This window comes from Suncus etruscus, chromosome 13 (assembly GCF_024139225.1).
Source record: "Suncus etruscus isolate mSunEtr1 chromosome 13, mSunEtr1.pri.cur, whole genome shotgun sequence".
Lineage (NCBI taxonomy): Eukaryota > Metazoa > Chordata > Mammalia > Eulipotyphla > Soricidae > Suncus > Suncus etruscus.
This window is the reverse complement of record NC_064860.1, coordinates 44,562,179-44,578,628: the sequence shown is the minus strand read 5'-3', so window position 1 is coordinate 44,578,628 and position 16,450 is coordinate 44,562,179. Positions and strand designations below refer to the sequence as shown.

General features: G+C 40.8%; 1 protein-coding gene across 2 annotated transcripts in view; it reads right to left on the bottom strand.

Moving 5' to 3' along the window:
• SCAF4 (SR-related CTD associated factor 4) overlaps positions 1 to 16,450 on the bottom strand; it is a 63,397-nt gene that overhangs the window by 5,062 nt on the left and 41,885 nt on the right. For both annotated transcript variants that reach the window (XM_049785748.1, XM_049785749.1), the window contains exons 17-19: positions 15,021 to 15,186; positions 14,849 to 14,935; positions 14,505 to 14,696 (exon numbers count right to left, since the gene is read on the bottom strand). In XM_049785748.1, the coding sequence (XP_049641705.1) occupies positions 14,505 to 14,696; positions 14,849 to 14,935; positions 15,021 to 15,186 (445 nt within the window). The remainder of the gene's footprint in view (positions 1 to 14,504; positions 14,697 to 14,848; positions 14,936 to 15,020; positions 15,187 to 16,450) is intronic.

The window sequence follows — 16,450 nt, the reverse complement described above, 5'->3', positions numbered from 1 at the left end:
TATTTTTTATTTTTTGTTTTTTTGGGTCACACCTGTGGTGCTCAGAGGTTGCTCCTGTCTGGCTTGTGGGATCATATGGGATGCCGAGATTTGAACCACCATCCATCTTGGGTCAGCTGCGTAAAAGGGAAATGCTCTACCGCCAGGCCCTTATAGCATATTCTTTTTTTTTTTTTGGTTTTCGGGCCACACCTGTTTGATGCTCAGGGGTTACTCCTGGCTAAGCGCTCAGAAATTGCCCCTGGCTTGGGGGGGAACCATATGGGACGCCGGGGGATCGAACCGCGGTCGCGATCTTTCCTTGGCTAGCGCTTGCAAGGCAGGTACCCCACCTCCAGCGCCACCTCGCCGGCCCCAAGCATATTCTTAATTAAGAAAAAATATTCATTTATTTGTTCCAATCATGTGGATACTTATTCTTGGGATCATTTGTATACACAAACCTTTTACTTGATTTTTAGAAATAAGTAGATTTTTACTTATAAATGGTTAAAACCAGCAAAACCTCTAAGTTCCTTTGTTGCAGAAAATGGCTCTAAGGGGCAGAGCATATGCTTCAAAGGGCCTGGGTTTGATTTCTAGTACCACATGATATCCCAATACCACTAAATGTGTCCCCCCATCAAAATTCCTGGAAGAGTAACCCCATAGTGCCAAACTGGTACTCAGACCACAGAAGTGCTGAAAAATTTTTGACCTATAGTTTATGTAATTTGATAAGTAAAGAGGTACTAGTACTCCAGTTTACATTTTACAATGAATATTGCTTTTATAATAAAATATTAAAAAATCCAGTGGCATGAGCCTTTGATATGCAAACCCATTTTAATTTGTATTATGTACAGGGGTCAAGGTTCTTGCCTGCCTTGAATGTGGCCATTCTGGCTTATTTCCCAATACATGAATCCCTTGAACCCCTCACTAGAACTGATTGTTGAACAGAGCTGGGGAGTAGCTTCCAGAGCATTGTCAGGTATAGCCCTTCTCCCAAATAAAAAAAAGCTAACATGCACATACCTATGAAATATACAGTGAATAATCTAGGTCCAAAGGGCATTCAAACATTACATTTACTTGCAAGTATGTTTACTGTCATTTTCAAACTAAAAATCTTATTTTTAGACTGAGTGAACGACTTATATTTCCTAACATATCTAACGTGTTGACACAAAGCTGAGTCAGAGTTCTTTCCTCCAAATAAGACAGCTCGTAGAGAAACAGATCTTGACTGCTTTATGATTGGCACAATCATATGATGACAAAGGTAGAAGTCCCAGGGGATGTCTGAGTTGGTTCTCAAGGAAAAACAGGAGCCAACAGGAGTAAGGAAGGACATTACTGATGAAGTTCAAGGCTTCATCAGAGCGCTGCTCTGAGAGCTACAAGACAATATCCTCTGAAACTACAGAGGATGAGCAACGAGGTTTGCATAAATTCTTAACCATTTAAGAAACATGGGCTCATGATGCCCAACAGTTGTGCTGTGTCAATTCAGAGGTCTTCTAAGTCTTATGTGAACAGGAATGGGGACTTGATTCTGAAGGAAGTTTGAGAAAACTACTGGAAAATTTCTGGCACAGGCAGGTGATATTGGGTTCATGTTTTCCACCCTTTGGGCTAGAATTCGGGAGGACAATGGAGAGCCCTAGGCTCTAAAGTCAAATTGAGACAACTGAATCAGAGGAGCTATAACAGAAAAGCAACGGATTCAAGACATTTGGTACAGAGGACTGACAAAACACAGGGAAACACTGCTCTCCACTGTATGGCTGCAAAGGAACTAGCGCCAAAACAGAAATTTAAGAGGAATCTCTGGAAACAGGTGACCAAAGGGCCTAGATTGTATCTGAAGGAAATAAAATATACAGAGACTGACTTTATACATACTCAGAAATTATATAGGGAGAATGAAGACAAAATGTTAATCAGAACATGAAAAGAAACCTAGAGAAATATATTTTTAGAGAAGTTACTCTAAAATATCCAGAATATAAAGTATTTTAGATGTGGTGCAATGGTAAATGCAATGCCACATCATGCATGTTTAGATTACTTAGGGGGGAAAATACAGAGAAATAGGATACCTAAATAAACAGTAAACTAGAACAAAGGAGAAAAAAAAAAAAAAAGCAACAGCACAAAATAACCAAGATTGAACTGTGGACATTTCCTATGGTAAGTAAAACTTGCACAATGAAAAAATAGAAGCCAAGAAAGAGAAGGGGTAATGGTATTGCTATCTATAGAAGCTTAGAATTAGGCGAGATAAAGAACAGATAGGCAGGAGTATGGTAAGGGCTGTAAGAATCTCAAATAGGCATGCTCTGTCCAGAAGAGACTTCTGGTGTCTGAAGGCAGAAGATAGACACTAAAGATCACAAGGTTGAGGGAGTGGCTAGAGAAATGGGCTGGAAGCTTTCTCAGGATGTCAATCTAAGTGAAGGAAGGTGTGAGAAGAGGGAAAGGGACCTCTAAAAAGGGAATGTTCTTCCTCAAAGCGTTCTCTGCCAGATGTCCTGTCTCCCACCTCACAAAGCCCCTTGCCAGGACCTCACCATAGAAGCAACTTTTTGAGTTCACATCTACAGATGCCCCTACTCCCTGACCCTTCTCCCCAAGTCTGCAATCTTATTAGGACGTTTTTGCCCTGACACCCTTCATATTTTTACTGTTCTCCTTACCTGGCTTGGAACTCATGATTCTTCCTCACCAGTTACCTGAAAAACCCTCAGTATTTGTTTTCATGGCAAATCTCGTAGCTAAGTTATACCTGAACGCGGTTGGGGAGTAAGGGTGGTGGTGATTCTACCTGGTACATACTTTCTTTTGGGGGGGGGGGAGAGGGGGTGAGCCACACCCAGTGACGCTCATGTATTACTCCTGGCTATGCACTCAGAAATCGCTCCTGGCTTGGGGGACCATATGGGATGCCAGGTGGATCAATGCAGTCTGCCCTAGGACCTAGGTTATCTCGGGCAAGGCAGACGCCCTACCGCTTGCCCCACTGCTCCAGCCCCTACCTGGTACATACTTTAAACTCATAACCACAGGGTCAGGGAGAAACACTCAGGTGCAGGGGCACAAGAATGGAATGTGGGGGCCAGAGAGATAGCATGGAGGTAAGGCATTTATCTTTCATGCAGAAGGTCATCGGTTCGAATCCCGGCGTCCCATATGGTCCCCCTGTGCCTGCCAGGAGCGATTTCTGAGCATGGAGCCAGGAGAAACCCCTGAGCGCTGCCGGGTGTGACCCAAAAACCACAAAAAAAAAAAAAAAAAAAAAAGAATGGAATGTGGAAGGCCCAGAGCTCAGTTACTGGCACTGTTACATAGACTCTGTGTGGCATTGGCCAAATTTTTTTTTTTGGTTACCAGTTCTCAGGAAGTCACTCACCTTGCAGTGCTTACAGACTATGCAGGACTGGGCTGCTCATGCAAAGCAAGCACTTTAATCCTTGTACTATCCTTTTAAGTCAATTCACATATTCCTATCCCTAGATATCTAGTTCATGTTAATGGTTTGCCTTAATCCTCTGTCCGTGCTTCATTGTTAACTTCAGTGATTAAAAAAAAAAAAAAACATAGCTAACAACTCACCCATATAAACTACAGCTTTTAATATATCTGGAGATGGTAACTATCTAGTTTCTCAAAGGAAAAAAAAAATCTCCCTTCTCCATGACCACTCCCCATTTCCACCACATGCCCTCATCTCCAACGACTCAAATACTCTGTCTACATTAGCCTGCTCTTTCCTTTCCATAGGAGCGGAATCCGTGTGGCCCTGAGACCGCCGCCTCTGTTCATGGTGTGTTTTCTTGAGTGTGAGCCATGTTGGAAACGTAACACAGAAGGGCTTCAGTTCTTCATGTGACTATCACGTTTTATTTATTCTAGTTGGTTTACCATCAAAGTAACAAAAAGACCTTTGTACAAACCTTTGCATCACCCTACCAGCAAACCTACTAAATATGACAATCCATGTAACATGTGTCCCAATGGTTAAGCTCTTTTTTTTGTTCTTTTGTGCCACAGACAGTACTGATCAAGATTTACTCCTGGCTTTGCACACATGAATCACTCCTGGGGAACTCACATACTATGTGTTACTAGGGATTGAACCTGGGTCAGCCATGACCTAGGCAAGTGGAATGACCAATGTACTATCTCTCCAACTTCCAAATACCTCTTCTTGCACATTCCCCCCCACCATTGGCAATGCCAGCAATGGATGTCAGTTTTTTTGATGTTTGAACATAATCCATCTTTGCAACTACTGTTCTACTAACCACCCCTATATATATATATATATATATATATATAGGTGTGGAAGTGAACATTAATATATATATAGCGAATCTCAAATTTTATCTTATTCTAATCTCATAAATCAGGTTTCTAGAACCATCATTTCAATGAAATCACTTTTGTTTTTCAGTCACCCCGAAGCCTTAATAGTGCATGGCTTCTTTTATTTTTGGGCTACACCTGCAGTACTTAGGGGACCATGTGGGATGCTGGGATTAGAACCCAGGCCAGGGGCTGGAGAGATAGCATGGAAGTAAGGCATTTGCCTTTCATGCAGAAGGACGGTGGTTCGAATCCCGGCATCCCATATGGTCCCCCGTGCCTGCCAGGGGCATCCCCTGAGTGCTGCCGGGAGTGACCCCAAAACCAACCCCCCCCCAAAAAAAGAACCCCGGCCAGCCATGTGCAAGGCAAATGCTCTACCTGCTGTGCTATTGTTCAGGCCGCAATCAAAGGTGAATGTTTAGCCCAGTCAGGTCTTAAGACAGGTCTTAGAGCTCTTTCCCTGACTCATCAGCATCAATATTAGTGTTACCTCCATCTCCTTCCTGTCTGGTTACCTGTCTCCTAACCCACTGGTGGCAACATTTCACTGCTGGCCAACAGACAAACCAGTTGTTAAAGATGTTGGAGTAGAGTGATACAAAACTGTGTTGGTCATTATGTAGCCAGGATGTAAGCAACTCTGATGGCTTAATCTCCCGTGTACAAAATGTTACTTGTAACACTTAAATAAACGAGTTCGCACTATATGGGACCAGCTGTTATAAGCTCCTAACTGCTGGCATATTCTCCTGACTTTTCTTCGTATGTTTATCTCAAGAAACCTAGCAGGTTTGAGTGTCTTTAAATCTGACATCTATACTGAAATATCAAAGTTAAAAATCCAATGCTGGGGCCAGAGCAGTGGTGCAAGCAGTAGGGCGTTTGCCTTGCACATACTAACCTAGGATGGACTGCAGTTTGATCCCCTGGCGTCCCATATGGTCCCCCATATGGAACAATTTCTGAGCACATAGCCAGAACCCCTGAGTTGCACCGGGTGTGCCCTCCTTCCCCAAAAAACCAAATCCGATGGTTTAAAAACTGATATCCTGCTCCCAAACCTACTCCCCCCCCCCCAGTACTTCAATAATGGAAAAGTATCATTCTATAAAATGCTCATGCCCAAAACTTAACAATTTGGTGGGTCATACCCGGTAGTGCTCAGGGAGGGGATACTCCTGACTGCGCTCAGAAGTCACTCCTGTCAGGCACAGGGACCATATGGGATGCTGGGATTTGAATCAGTCTGTTCTGATTCGACTGTGTTCAAGGCAAACACCCTACTGCTGTGCTATCTCTCTGGCCCTTAGCTTAACCTTTTTTTTTTTGGGGGGGGGGGGGGAGAAACGGCACACCTGGTGATGCTCAGCAGTCACTCCTGGCTAGGGGGACCATATGGGATGTTGGGGATTGAACCAGGTCCGTCCTAGATAGGCCACGTGCAAGGCAAACGCCATACTACTGTGCTACAGCTCCGGTCCCCCTAGCTTAACCATTTTTGACTCTCTTCTTCCCACATCCCAGACATAAGCTTCTTTTGGGGAGAGTAGTGTATGGGGGGTGGGGGTGGGTATTAAACCTAGCAGTGCTCAGGGTTACTCTTGCCTGAGCTTAAAGGACCATAGGGGCTGCTGGTCATCAAACCCATGTGGTCGCATACAAGGCAAGTGCCCTACCCACTACACTATTGCTCTTATTCTTTAAATCAATTCAGAACCCAGTCAACTTATTAATTGCATCAGTATCAAGCCAATACCCTATTATCTATCCATTTGCCATAGGAGAACCACTTTCATAGCCCACTTTCATTTTTACTAATGCCTACTATTCTCGAATAGTAGCCAGTCATCCTTTAAAAACACAAATTCATGAACACTGTTCAAAATGCTTCCTTGTCAGCCACTGCCTCTTCCCTTTGGCTCATTCTGGCTCCCCAAATGAATTCCCCCTAGCATCACATTTCCTTTAACAATTCCATATTTAATCCTGCAACCCTACTTGTCTTTTCTCCTATGCATGATTATTTTCATATTAGATACCAAGATGAGATGGTCTCCTTAATTATCCTATTTCAAAGAGCATGTTCTGGGCCTGATAGTATGGTGCTTGCCTTGTATGCAGCTAACGTGAGTTTGATCCCTAGCATCCCATATGGTCCCTCTGAACCATAATGATCTCTGAGAAGATCATTACATCAGAGACGTAAGCCCTGTACAGTCAAGTGCGCCCCCAAATTAAAAAATGGCACATTCCAGGCCGAAGAGATAACATAGAGGTAAGACATTTGCCTTGCACGCAGAAAGACGGTGGTTCAAATTCTGGCATCCCATATGGTCCCCCAAGCCTGCCAGGAGCGGTTTCTGAGCGTAGAGCCAGGAGTAACCCCTGAGCACTGCTGGGTGTGACCCCAAAACAAAAACAAACAAAAAAAGGGGGCACATTCCATGATATTCCATTATTCTGCCTTACTTTTGTCCTAAGAATATCTATCTCCACATGACACTTATTAGTTTAGTTCTCCTCTAAGTTCATGATATAAGTTTGGTATAACTCAGTAGTGCAACCCATCATCTAAATCTAAAAAGTAGGCTCCAAGACTGGCTTGTTTATTTAGGTATCTCCAGTCCCCAGAAGGGTGCTGGGCAAAGAGAACTGAGTAAATGTATGTTGATAGTCCGAATGAGTGGAACCAATGTACCAAGTAGATTCCTCTAGTGGGCCAGAGCAGAGGTTACTCGGTCCAGGTCTCTCCCCCAGGGCGGTGAGTCGTCCATTTATGAAGACCTGCAACTTCATTGTTTTTCAAAGCGAAACACTTTTACACTTGCAAATTTTTTTTCACAAATCTTCCATTTCTAGTTACATGTTTTTGTTCCTAATACAATGTCACCGTAGCCTTTGGTATGAATCCAAAATGAAATCTTCCAATCACTCTTAGTTCTCCCATCAATGCCCTGACATCATTAGGCATAGATGTGCGCACGCACACACACACACCACACACACACGAAATCTTCCAATCACTCTTAGTTCTCCCATCAATGCCCTGACATTAGGCATAGAGCGTGCGCGCGCACACGCATACACATACACACGCACACTCCTTTAGTATTTATCTTAGACCATGGGTCCTCAAAATTTTTTAAACAGAGGGCCAGTTTACTGTCTCTTAGATCACTGGAGGGGCCAGACCATAGTTAAAAAAGAAAACAACCCCCAAAACTATGAACAAATTACTATGAATACTGCATATGTTATTTTGAAGTTAAAGAAAAAAAAGGGAACAAATACAATATTTAAAATGAAGAACAAGTAAATTTAAATGTAAACAAACCTAGATGTATTTCAATGGGACCTATGGACCTGCTTTCGGTGGGCCTTGGTTTGAGGACCCCTGCCCGAGACTGAAAGAAGTTGAGAAACAGAGAGGAGGGGAACCAGAGTGTGGTGCACATCCCACACATATGCACAGTGGGGCCTGAGATGAGTCAGCTGCTTAGCAGGACAGGCAATGGCAAAAAACACTGGGTGGGCCAGTGAGGACAACCCTGACCCTGCCTTAGACTTAAAAAAAAAAAAAAAATTCAATCATGAGGAGCACAGCTTCATACATGTATTTGCTTTTGTCTAGGCCCACCTACTGTATTTATGGCATAATAATTTTGAAACTCAAAATTTTGAGAGTAGTGCTGTGTTAGGAGCCAAGGAGAACAAAACCTAAGGGGGCTATAGGATCAGGGAGCTGGCTCAAGGGGGAGTGAACAGGCGGATGGCCTAGAGTCCCAGGACTACCTGGAATGCAATATGATTGTCGAACCCCGAGCACTAGTGACCACTGATGAGCAGGTAGTAGCCCCCAAAGAATAACAGGGTATGGCCTCAATACAATAATGGTAAAAAAAATATTAAGAAGTGAACTAGTTTTAAGAGCAATTTAAAATTGTACCACACACACACTGAAATTACATAAAAATATTGGCATGTATATTGTAAGATATATTTGAGAAATGAGTTTTTGATACATATATATATGAGGTACACAAAAATGAAATGTCTAATAATAAAAACGAGACTTTCAAAAGGAAGTAAGAAATCAATGATCACTTTAAAAATAACCTTTTCATTTTTACAAAATAATGTTCAATGGGCTGTCATTAATTTTCAGTGTTTCATTTATATATGCTTTGCAGGATTCTTAAACTCCAATTTGGCAAATGGAGCTATGACTTACTTAAGAACTTTGCTATTACAGTAAAAGTTTTAGAATATATGTAACATAACATTACAGTAGAAAATTATTTGCTGGCAAATCTTACCTGAAAGTCTTCACTGTAATCTTTGTCAATCAAAAAAACCCTCCTAGTGTCCAGAATTCCTGCCCCTTTGCCCTTCCTCAAGCCCCAAAACATGTCCATCCAAGAAAGATTTACATTCAAAAGAGACTTTTTAAGACTGGAATTCTGGAACCTCAGAAGTAGGGGAGATGGAGACAATATTATAAGCTGTTTCAGTTTTTAGCCCAAGCCCTTCCTCGTGGCTGAAGTGCTTCTTCACCTTCTGAGAAAGTAGTGTATTCATGCAGAAATCCAGGTCAAAAGAAAACGACAGTGGTGGAGTCATCACTATTAATTATACATAACCTCCACAGGATAATGATATTACAAAGTCTAATGGGGAACCACTTCTACTACGAAACACCAGTGGAATAACAATACTTAAGAATATCAAGTTATTGGTTTTTTTTTTTTGTTTGTTTTGGTTTTTGGGTCACACCCGGCGGTGCTCAGGGGGTTACTCCTGGCTGTCTGCTCAGAAATAGCTCCTGGCAGGCACGGGGGACCATATGGGACACTGGGATTCGAACCAACCACCTTTGGTCCTGGATCGGCTGCTTGCAAGGCAAACACTGCTGTGCTATCTCTCCAGGCCCAAGTTATTGGCTTTTCAATATTTGTTTTTTTGTTCACACCTGGAGGTGCTCAGGGTTACTCTTGGCTCTGCACTTAGAAATCACTCCTGGTAGGCTCAGGGGACCATATGGCATACTGGGGAACAAAACCGAGTTGGCTGCTGCATGCTATCACTCCAGCTCAAGAATATGAAGTATTTAAGAACTTTCAGAGTAGAACACTTTTTGAGGATAACCAAAGTCAACTAACTGGTTTTTGGGGATCAAGTCAAATAGCTCAGTGTCCTCTATCAAATTTAACATATCTAAACTGTTAGTTAACAGTAAGAAAAAATATTAAAGCTGTGAAACTGCATTAAAAAAATATCAGATGTTATGAAAAAAAAAAAAAAAAACAACAGTCCTTGACTTTTTAGAATTATCTTCAGGTTTCCTTTGAATGTAATTTGCATTAGTAGATTGGTGCTCTAAACAGTGTTAACAACTATTAAATTAAAAAACCAAAAACTTAAGCCTAAGTAAACCACAAATCAAATACCAGTTATAAAGCAATTACTGAAATGAATAGTGAAACTACTCATCTTCTAGGCAGTTTTAATATTGTAAGTATTGCATAAAAGCACAAACACCTGTTTAAATATAATCCACAAACCAATTCTGTCCACATCATTTCCTGAAGTGTCCATATGGGAGCGTCAACACAAAAGCGTAGTGAAGCCATGCAGGTATGTGGAAAGATTAATCACTAACTAATAACAACCTGCAAATGACCAATTTGTGACTTGTTTTAAATTCCTAGTAACCAAATTCAGGAAAGTATTTTTAGTTCTCAACCACTGATTCACCATCACTTATGACAGTGCAACAAAATGGTGAGAATCTTTGCATGTTGATAATGAATCAATGTATCTGGCAAAAGCAGCAGCTTTAATTTTCCACAAAAGGGCTGAGTCCAACTTAGTGTATTTTTCTTTTAAAAGGTATTCTGGATATATTGATAACACAGTAGAGATATGTAACACAAACAAACTTTTTTGCGTATTTTTTTATTGTTTAGAACACTGAAGTAACCCAAATCCACATTACAATAAACGTTTCTTTTTAATAAAAAATACTTTACATTGTATTAGATACATGTAATACAAGTTCTTTAAAATGTACACACACTTATACAGTAAAAAGAGCTGAATTGTTATATCTTTAATATTCCTCTCCTAAATGATCAACAACAAAAGATTATTCCTTTAGCTTTAATGAAATCACCATTATTCTGCTAGTTATTTTGGAGTGCAAGTTACTAAAAAGAGTTTTAAGTAATGATGAATTATTTTTGAGTCAAATGATTATTTTTTCATCAATTACTAAAATAATTAGTTTTTTCCCCCAAAATGGAAGTCCAGTTCTCTACAAATTTGCAATATGGACCACTTCAGTCTAATTCCAGATATAGGTAGTCTTCGTTTTCAAAATAAGGCACACAAAAGTCTTGTCATCCAAAAATTCTTTAAAAAAATATATTTAAAGCACTCCCTCGCCTCCTAAATATAGTAATTATGTTCCTCGTAGAATTTTGGAAGATCCGCTGAACATCTGTTTAGCTCCTTGTGACTTTAAAAATGTCAGTCACATTTCAGACATTAAGACCCAAGAACTTAGTTGAGTCTCAATGATATATTAATCTATCATTGTACGAAAACTGAGTACTATTTATAGGCATAAGACACTGCAGGTTGAACTATTTAAGCAAAATGTCACTATGACCAACATATTTTCACAGTAAGTCAATAATGACATATATGTGGGAACATATAATTTGTTCTAATTAATTTGTCATAAAAATACCTGAGACAACTATGTCAACATTCCCCCTCTCCTGGCAAAAAAAAAATTTGCTTCCTCTTTTTGAGATTTAAATAAAACAGTCAAAACCAAATCATAGCTAAATAAATGACTTCAGAATTAAAATAAGATGTTCTTTTTTTTTTTATTTTGGTTTTTGGGTCACACCTGGCAGTGCTCAAGGGTTACTCCTGGCTCTGCACTCAGGAATCGCTCCTGGCAGGCTTGGGGGACCATATGGAATGCCAGGATTCAAACCACAGTCTGTCCTCAATCGGCTGTGTGCAGGCAAATGCACTACTGCTATGTAGTTTCTCTATGTAGTATCTCTCCAGCCCCAAAATAAGATGTTCTTGAGATATTATAAAGATTTCTACTATTCCTTATTTTTACTAAGCTCCTACCACTCACTCACTGTGTGCTAACCCCAAGGTAACCTCTGAGAGAGCTGTTTTTATAATCTTTATAACTGAAGTCGTGCATTACTGTTTAGGCATCAAGTTTTCTAGAGTAAAATTAACTTTTTTTTTGTTTATTAGAAGAGGACACACTAGAGCACCAAAGGGAAATTTGGGGACATCTGAATTTTATTATTCCATAACCTGGCTGACACCCAGAACATCTCTAACTGCCCATCTTTCAGAGCTGTAGTTATTTATTGGGCTTGATTACATTCCTTTACCAAAATAATGTAGCTGGGTTTGGACTTCTGAATAAGTCCTCCTTTACTTACATACATTCAAAAACAATTTCTCTACAAGGTCAAAATACACAGAATAGTCTCTTTCAGATTTCTCGGATTTCTAAGTGTTTTCTGGTAAATATGGATCACCCCCAGTAGAGCTAAGACATAGGAAACAGGGATTCCCACAAGGCCTGGCCCACTAATTGACATTTGAAATTTTGATACTTGGGCCCAACAAAAGGTTATACTTAAATGGAACTAAAATATACTTCAGTTCTAAGTGCTTTTTTTATTTGGGGGGAAGTGATTTGGGCCAGACCCAGTGATGCTCAAGGGTAACTCCTGGCTTGGGGAACCATATGGGATGCCGGGGATCGAACTGCGGTCTGTCCTAAGTTAGTACGTGCAAGGCAAACACCCTACCACTTATGTCACTGCTCCGACCCCTCTAAGTGCTTTTTAAAATTACACAAAATTAACTGTACTTCAGTTCTAAGTGCTTTCTAAAGTCACACCAAATTTTAACCTTCAGATTTGGATCAGCCTTGAGTTCCTAAATTTTGCTTCAAAAGTTATAGAAAATGATCATTAGGATACAAACAGCCCTGTAATAAAACCAACAAACTAACTAACCAATCTTCCACCCACTTACTCATAAAGTAAATGTACTTCTTCTGGAGTTCCACTCTATGGGAGACAGATATCCAATAATATGTCAGGTAACAATATATATTAAGGAATTTGACATTTTTCTAGTACTAAAGTCAATTCTTCAAGCTCACCTACATCTGTTTCAAGTGTTGTGCAGATTTAAATCACACACCATTATTGTAGTGATATGAAATACAGGGCAGGGTTTTTGAGGCCCGAGCGCTGAATCAGAGGCACACTACTATTTCAAAATATTTGAAAGTAGTTGCCATTAAACCTTTAGAGATGATGAAACCTTTTTGGCTCCATCAAACACCTTACTAAGCCCAGGTAAGCAGTGCAATACAGCTTCTTAATAATTTCAATTGGTCTTTAACTATGAAGGATAACTCCATTACAGAGAATTAATAATCAGGGTATGAAGTGAAGGAACGATGTGATCAGAAAATTCTCTAAGGCTTAAAATGCTGTGTTGTGCAATGATCTTATTTCAATTGCAAGAGAGGGAGAGAGAGAAAAAGAGACAGATCCAGGGGGGATAGGACAGGATAGAACACAACACCTAAAGTGATCTCCCCCAAAATATTAGCATTTTCCAGCTCGTAAGGTCAACAATTCATCTACCATGTGATTTCTATTAGGATAAAGACTTACTGAACAATTTTCATAGAAATCATTCCCCATTATGAGATGACTACTGCTATTTTTTTTGTTTTTTTTTGGGCCACACCCATTTGACGCTCAGGGGCTACTCCTGGCTATGTGCTCAGAAATCGCTCCTGGCTTGGAGGGACCATACGGGACACTGGGGGATTGAACTGCGGTCGTCCTACGCTAGTGCTTGCAAGGCAGACACCTTACCTCTAGCATCACCTTCCCGGCCCTTTCTATTTTGTGTCAAACTTTTGTTTGCTTTTTGAACCACTCTGGTGATGCTGAGGGAACCATATGAGGACCCGGGGATTGAACCAAGATGAACCACGTGCAAGGAAGATAACCTATCCGCTGCACTACTGCTCCAGCCCCACCTGTGCCAAATTTTAAGCTCAAATTCTCTACACCTAGCATGTGTACTACGAGAAGGTAAAATTTAAGTTTATTGTCAGGCTAAGCTCAATATTAGAGAGGGTAGAAGACAACATGCTATTTAAAAACAAATTTTTATTACATTGTAGTACATGCACAAAGTAAAAATTTCCAGCAGGTCTAGATAAAATGTGAAAAGTCCTATATCACAAACCAATACCCCCAAATCCTATACCTCAAAGGTAATCAATGACTCTTTCCTAAAATAAATCTAAGATTAAGGAAGGAAACATGCATACAAATACACCTCTCAAAAATAAAGTGGGTTTACGAACTAGCTAAGGAAAACTAACTATTCGCTAGGAAACTCAAGTATTATATACTTGGGAACAGCACTTCAGATAGAAAAATAATGGTTATTGTAGGAAGTAAACATATTAATAATTCAAGCAAGCAAAGGCAAGGCCTCTTGGGGATGTAAAGTAACTCAATCACACTTCCAATGAAGGTAGCAGTAAAATGGCTGAGCTCAACAATAACAAAAAATAACCTATATCAAAGAAAACTGAGTGACCAAGGAAAAATATGCCTCAAACTATACAAAATGTCACTCAGATCACAAGCCCACTTTATTGTGCTATATCTAAGATAATTTCTTGGCTAGCCCACAGAGAACACAACCAAAGTCCTGGGGCAATTTAAATACATAAAATTGGTATAGATTCCTCCCCTGCCAATCTATCATGTCAAAGAAATGTTATTTCTCATATAAATCTGGAAGATTGGGAATTTGGCAATCAGGAGTTTCTACTAATTCTTTTACATAAAGCACATTTTTAGGCATCAATTCCCATATTTTATTCAAAACAAACTTGGTATCCTTTTCGAGGTTGTATCAGGGCTACTCTATTGGATAGAGACAAGAGGAAAAATTCCTCAAAGAAAAATATCTGACTCAGAGAACATTTACCATAATTAGCAGCATTGCTTTAAAAAAGCTAACTTGGACAGGGGAAACTAATGATATAAAAATGAACTTACCAAGAAGCGAAACAGGCTGGGTTACAGGCGGGGTGGGCAGATTCGTGGGTGCAGCAGGTGGCGCAGCAGAACCATACATTTTCGCACTGTCACCAGATTCGGCATTTCCTCTAGCCCCAGATACCACTGTTGGAATGGGATTTCCAATAGATAAGTCTTTTGTAGTGTCTTCATTTATACCAGCGATAGTGGCTAAGGAATATAATTACATCAACATGTGAAGCTGAATAATTATTTCCCTGGTCAACATTATTTCGCCACACTACGGACCTTATCATAGGTCCAGTCTCCCTCCTACTCTCAACTCCAGAGGGTAAGTGAACACAAAGGAAAAACGTGCTTACAGTTTGGGATGCTTATTGGAGGAGTGTGAGGAGGAGGAATGGATACTGGTGGAGTTATAGGAGGTGGGGGTCCAGGAGGAAGAAAACCTAGAATAAGAAAAATAACATCAAAGTACTAGTGTCATTTCATTTCAGGCTCTTAATGAATGTCATCTCAAACAAATTAGCATACCTGGTGGCAAATGCATTGGATTGAATCCTGGACGCAAAAATGGTGGAGGGGGCGGTGGCGGAGGGACACCAGGGCCAAAGCCAGGAGGGGGAATTCCCATTGGAGGCGTGAAAGCTGGTGGTTGGAGAGCACCAACGACAGGTGGGCCTGGCTGATGTGGTGGGACCTACAGGGGGAGGGGAAGGAAAAAGAAAGTGAAATCAGGAATCTTACTACCCTTCACCCATCTGGTACATGACTATAGGGCAGGAGACAGCTCAAAAGCACAAGCTGCCAAGTTCTACCCCAAAAGAACCCCAAAATACCACTGGGGTAGGTCTGAGCAACATTACTGGGTGGCTGCAGATCTTCCTGCCCCAGGAGAAAACACATTCTTGATGAAAAAAAGTATTTTAAAATTGTTCTTAGATAAATTTCCTCAATACCAAGTCGTAATCTGTACTTAAAATGAGAGAGTGATCACAATTTAGCTCTTTATGACAGCAAATTCAAATCACATTTCACCAACACAATTTTTTTTCTTTTTTTCTTGGTTTTTGGGTCACACCTGGCAGTGTTCGGGGATTATTCCTGGCTCTACGCTCAGAAATTGGCCCCGGCAGGCTCGGAGGACCATATGGGATGCCCGAATTCGAACCACCGTCTTTCTGCATGCAAGGCCTTACCACTGTGCTGTCTCTCTGGTCCCAACCAACATGAATTTTTTTAGGGGGTGGTGGTTGTTTATTCTGGGCCAAATCTGGCGACACTCAGGAGTTAACTCCTGGCTCTGCACTCAAAAATCATTCTTGGGGGGCTTGAGGAACCATATAGCATGCTGTAGATAGAACCCAGACTGGCTGCATGGAAGGCAAACGTCCTAACCACAGTATTATATTGCTCAGAAACTGTCTGTCTTTTGTTGTTGTTGTTGTTTGTTTGTTTTTTTTTGGGGGGGGCCACATCCAGTGACGCTCAGGGGTTACTCCTGGCTATGCACTCAGAAATTGCTACTGGCTTGGGGGACCATATGGGATGCTGGGGGATCGAACCATGGTCTGTCATTGGTTAGCAGGTGCAAGGCAAACACCCTACAGCTTGCGCCAGCACTCTGGTCCCTCTATTAGTCTTTTGACATAGTATGCTCATTAAACGTTCAACACATGATGGTCTGATGAGAATAAACTTTCAAACTGTAACACCCTTAGAAAAGTTATCTGGCAATTCACACAGCAGTAGAGATGGCAAGTCTGAGGTCTCCCATTTAATGACTAGTGTGACCTTAAGCAAGAATCTATTTAGCAATCTGTAAAAAGGCAACGTGCCCAATTCACTTACCTATGATGATACAAGGCTTAATATATATTAACTATGGTTTAAAATAAAAGGTATGACCGATCGTTAGCATATTTAAGAGTGCTGATAGAGGGTCCGTAGCAATAGCACAGTGG